Source organism: Condylura cristata, unplaced genomic scaffold, assembly GCF_000260355.1.
Source record: "Condylura cristata isolate star-nosed mole 26May11 unplaced genomic scaffold, ConCri1.0 scaffold00042, whole genome shotgun sequence".
Taxonomy (NCBI): Eukaryota; Metazoa; Chordata; class Mammalia; order Eulipotyphla; family Talpidae; genus Condylura; species Condylura cristata.
The window spans coordinates 3,831,809-3,837,138 of NW_004567143.1; the positions used below are offsets into that span (position 1 = coordinate 3,831,809).

Sequence of the window (5,330 nt, forward strand, 5' to 3'; positions counted from 1 at the left end):
GCTGCATGCCGGGTGCTAGCGGAGCCCGCTGCATGCCGGGTGCTAGCGGAGCCCGCTGCATGCCGGGTGCTAGCGGAGCCCGCTGCATGCCGGGTAACTCCGCGCTCCGCGGAGCCAGGTGACTGCGCTCGCCAGTCCCGCCGTCCTGCTGCCCCCACCCCACGGGGCCGTGGCACTCTCTCCGCAGTCACGGCGCTGCCAGAGGGGCCCTGAGGGTGGTCCGAAGCGCCTCCTCTCGCCCTTTGTGTCGCCATGTTGGCCATCTGCCAGAGGACGCTGGTCTGGCCAAGGCTGGCCGCAGAGTTGACCCCAGGAGAGTGTTGCCAACGGACGACACTGACCCTCCAACTCTGACACTCGTCTTCTCTGTTTTCGGGGTCCTCTTTGCTTGCGCGGCCAAGTTTCCCCACAGTACTTTCCACGTGTGCCTTTGAGTTTGAGTATTTATGTCTTTCATTGATTCTTACAAATTGAAATGATTTGTTTTCTAATGCTCCTTCTAGATGGGAAACGACGATCAGACAGGTGTGCTGTTAACTTGTTTCCATTCGTTTGCTCTCTGTCCTCCGTTCTGGGTACTTTCCGCACTTTCATTTAATTCTTTTCAGCTGAGTCCAGATTAGCTGTTTAACCACTGGGCTTTGAGTCTTAAAAATTCAGCGGCTGTACTTTCACTTCTAGGAGTTTTCTTTTTCAAATGTTACTTCTTAACAGGATTTTATTTAAGGCTTGATGAATTCCCTGCACCATGCTTCCCCTGCTTACTGCCCTTGTTAGATTTATAATTTACACAACTATTACTATTCTGGATTAGCGTTATGTGCATTCAAATTCTTGGGTTTTTAATCCTGTTGTATGTTGTCTCCTCGCTAATGGTGGACTGTTTCCTTGTGGGTTTTGCAATTTGTGAGCATTATTCCGAGCCAGGCTTGTGGTCTGAATGGGAGGATAATTCCTCCTGTTTGTGAGTTTCCTTCAGCCAGAAACCTCAAGCTCTATCATTAGCCTGAGTCCAATTTTCATGTCAATTTATCAGCCCTGTGGGTAATGTAAATTTGAATCCCTACCTCCACAAGATAGTAACTGTGGTTTTGGATCTCAAAGGAACATATTACCCCATCACTACCATCACCCAGAGCCCAGCCCGGGGCAGATAAACCTCCTGCCATTTGAGGTGCCATGGAATTAGGCTGGGCAGGTTCTCTATTCAAGAACTCACCGTTCAGCTGCCAGCAGCGCAGTTCACTGACAGCTCCAGGTGGTAACATCTCCAGGAAATGCGTTGGCTTCCAGACTGCAGCCAGGCTTTTCTTGGGCAGTGCGAGCCAGTAAGAGTGGGTGGAGCGCTGGGGCCTGTCATACCTGCCTGACAGGACTGCTCCAGGCAGCGGGGTGCTCTAGAGCCCCCTGCTAAAATTCTCAGAGCTGCAGCGTCCTTTTCCTGTGGCCTGACCCTGCTTCTCCCCTTCCACTGCTTGAGCTGGTTCTGGCCTGACCTTGCCTGCACTCCTGCCTCTTCTGCCTTTTGGCTCGATAGGCATTAGCCTCCAGTAAACTTCTTGTACTTGAAGCACCTGCTTCCCAGGGGACCCAAATAACACATCACCTTTTGGGGCTGGGGTGAATCTTTTCCTGAACCATGTATTTCCTGAAGACAGGGTCAGTTCCAACGTCTCCCCTCCACAGCCTGGCTTCTGTGTGAGCGTCTTTCTCCTCCCCACACTGAGGGTGCAGCAGGTACTCACATGCCTACCCGTGGGCCCATGGTCTCAGGTCTGGCACACAATGACTCCACTATGTGGCTCTAGACTTAAAATGTTTCTTACAGCCCGTGTGGAATTTCAGGTGCTTCTATCAGGAGTGTTTTCAGGTCATTGACCCCACAGTATCTGTATCTATTATTTTTTGACCAACTTTTTTTTTTTAAAGATTTATTTATTTGTGCATACAGAACTGGGGTACAGGCCAGAGGCTCAGGGGCGGTGAGAGGCTTCACCAGAGACAGAGTGGGGAGCAGATCAGGCAGATCTATGAAGTACACTGCTGAGGGGAGCAGCGGGCAGGTCAGGAGAGGTCTGCCACGCCATGTGGTCACCTCCGGGGCAGGCGGGAATCGAACTCATGCGGAAGCGGCTTTAGATTCTCAGTGCTGTGCTTCAACCTGTTGCGCCACCAGGGAGGGCCTTTTGAACAACTTTTTTGGAAGCACATGATTGAAGGGCAGCTTTAGTGTCCGAATTGTGCTTTTTGTTTTTACAAAGTCAAATATAAATTGCACAACACTCTGTTAAGAGAAACTTGTTATGCCAAGTCAGGAAGCAGTTTGAGAGCTGCCAGGGCACTAAGGCTCCCCTCTGACTTGGACGTGCACAGTCTCATCTCCACACACACAGAATACGGGGGTCCGGTGGGATGACAGATGGAGTCTGAGCAAGGGTCCGTGGGGGAACCAGGAGGCATCGCTCCACCTGCAGAGATCACAGAAGGTTGGGTGGCGCTGAGCCAAGACCTGAGGGCAAGCGGCATGGACCAGGTGGACTGGCCAGGGGAGAGGGGCAGTGTGCACAGTGGGAGCAGCAAGTGCAGACAGGGAACAGGACGGCGGTCAGGGAAGTGCAGGGCGTTCTGCTCTTCTAGGCGGTGAGACGGAGTGCAGGGGACGAGGGCCAGAGCTGCCTCTGGGTGTCATGCTTAAGTCTGGGTGTAAGCCAGGCGATGGGCCTGGCCACCTTTGGAAGCATCAGGAATAAGAGAGGGGAGTGCTAAAAAGTGAAGGCAAAGAAAGGCCTTATCAAGGAGCCGCCAGCAGACTGGACTTGGGATGCGCCTGGGGGAGGCTGGAATGAAAGAATGGTCCAGAACGATGAGGCTCGCGTTACCTTGGTACCAGAATGCATTCGAGCACCAGAGGGGTTTGGCTTAGCTTCAGAGAGGTGAGAGCTGCCCTGAGCCTGGGAAGCGTGGGTGGCAAGAATAATTGCCTCCTCCCCAAGACGTCCACATCCTAACCCCCAGAACCTGTGACGACCCCAAGGGGCTTGGAAGATGTGACTGAGGTTTCGATGGAGATTATTCCCGCACCCGACGGTGCGGGTGGGGCCCATACCATTGCAAATGCTTCCTGAGGGGGAGGCAAGAGGAAACAAGAAAGAGGTAGAGGCTGGAGAGTCGCTTTGAAGGTGAAGGGACCAGAACCACGGGATGCAGACGGCCTTGCGAAGTTGCGCAGGGGAGGAAACACCTTTGCCTCTGGAGTGTCGGAAGGCACACCTGCGGGGCTCCGACCCCCGAACTTAGGTTCGGGTTTGTGTGGACTTCTGGATCATGCAGGGCGTTTGCTGGTCTAAGCACCACGCCTGTGCAGTCACAGAAGGCGCTGCTGTACTTCGGCCCCCAGGGTGCTAAAGGCCTCTCTGACCTACTGGCCCCCTCTGGACGCCTGAAAGTGACCTCGGTGCCCCTGCTTCCCCCCCCAGCCTAGTCTTGGAGTGCACCGGAACCCAAACCTCAGGAGTCACCCACTCAGTGACCGTGGTCAGGGGCGGAGGCACATGGTCCTTGCGGGCAGCGAGTGGGGCTGGTGGGCGAGGAACCGGGGACCGGGAAGGGTGTGGGGGAGGGGAGGTGGCATGAGCCATGCAGGACTTGCCCAGCGGGCAGAGGCACTGAGGCTAGAGCTGAAGGCGAGGCAGGGGGTGACGGGAACCCCCACAGCCTTTTCCCCAGGCCAGAGGTGTGGTGGTACAGGCCTGCCTGGCCTCCAGAGACCTTGATGCTGTCGAGACGCTCCAGGCAGAGGCGGCCCACCTTGTCCTCGCAGGGCACGGGACGCCACGGCCAGCCTGGCTGGGGCCCCGCTGCCACGCTGTGGCAGTTAAGGCAAGTTCTGTTTTCCATTTTCTTAAGGCGACGCTCAGAACGAAAGCAGTGGAGCACGGGAGATAAGCTGCCAGCGGCGGGAGCGTGGCGTCTGCCTGGCCCAGGCGCGCTGGGTTCCTCCAGAGCCCAGGGTGGCCAACGCAGGCCCGTGGACCTGCCCTCGCCCGCCTAGCCGGAGGTGCGAGGACACCTCCCCAGTGTTTCTCCCCGGCCACGTTGTCCCCCCGGGCGCCTCCATAATCAGCCTCCGAAGGTGTGGGCAGACCCAGTGGGTGGGGCTCAGGCTGAAGCAGACTGGTGTCGGCCCCACGGCGCTGTCTCGTCTGGGTTCTTCATGCCCCGCTCTGGGGCAGCGGCTCCCGTGAGCCCCCTGGGGGGACGGCGCAGCATCGAGGCCCAGCTGGGTCTAAGAACTGCGCCCACCAAGCCGCCTCGGTGCTGGTTAGGTTTTATTTTAACAGGACATCTCCTCTTGGTTTGCTTTTCAAAATATCAGTTATATCAATATTAGAAGTGTAAACAGGTACAAAATATACAGTACATAGAAACAACCGTAACTAGTCTATTGCCTAATCAAAGTACGCGTGGGGCAGCCACGCAGCGGCCTCTCCCTCGGTGGGGACGGTCCCCTGGGCGAGGGGGGCAGCGCGCTGCGGCCCACCGCGAGGGCCGGGCGTGGCCGGGCAGGGCCCGCCGTCCCCAAGGTCGTCCGCGTGGGGGCCGGCGGCCGAGGCCGCTCGCCTTCCTCTGGGAGCCGCAGTCCGGGGAGCCGGCAGGTCCCACAGGGTCGGGTAGATGCCGCGCCACGCGGCAACACGAGAAAACACTCCACAGAGGAGGGGCCATCTCGCCGCCCGGGGCGCGGCCCCGCCCCTCCGCGGGCTGCCCCTGGCCGGAGCGCCGGCCACAGGAACACGGGGCCAGCGCCTGGGGCCTTTTCGGATGGACTGGCGAGCTGGGCTGCGCCTGGCCCTCCTGGACAGACCTGTGGACTGGGCCTGGGGCTCCACGGGCCCTGGCCGCACGTGGGGTGCCCGGGTGGTGGTGGTGGGTGTCTCCACACCCTGGACTGTGCGGGGGACCAGCCCACCTGGGGGGCCGGGCAGGGGTTCCCAGCCGCCGGCCCGCACTCAGGGCCTCTTGGGAAGGACACAGGGCACAGACCTGCCCTCGGAAACCAAAGTCCGCTATTAGGTTTAAACTGGGGCTACGACTACTTTCCAGCTTTGTCTTCGAGAATTGGGGAGAACGAAAAGTGTTTCGAAATTAAATTACTTAAAATTCGGGGCGCGCAGTTTCACAATCAGCTCTACTTGAGGCGGAAGCGGGGTCCTTTCCAGTGGTCAGTTTCGGCGACGCGGCCTCGCTCCCATCTCCAGCCTTCCGGCCACCCTGACGCCGGACGCGGGGCCATTGCTCCGGCGGCCGGGGGTGGCGGGCACGCGGCCTAC

At 58.1% G+C, this 5,330-nt stretch overlaps 1 protein-coding gene across 1 annotated transcript in view; it reads right to left on the reverse strand.

The window, feature by feature from the left end:
• Positions 1-5,330, reverse strand: part of ZNF746 (zinc finger protein 746) — a 27,680-nt gene that overhangs the window by 10,940 nt on the left and 11,410 nt on the right. Inside the window, exon 7 of the mRNA XM_012733849.1 lies at positions 4,865-4,969. Within this exon, the coding sequence (XP_012589303.1) occupies positions 4,865-4,969 (105 nt within the window). The remainder of the gene's footprint in view (positions 1-4,864; positions 4,970-5,330) is intronic.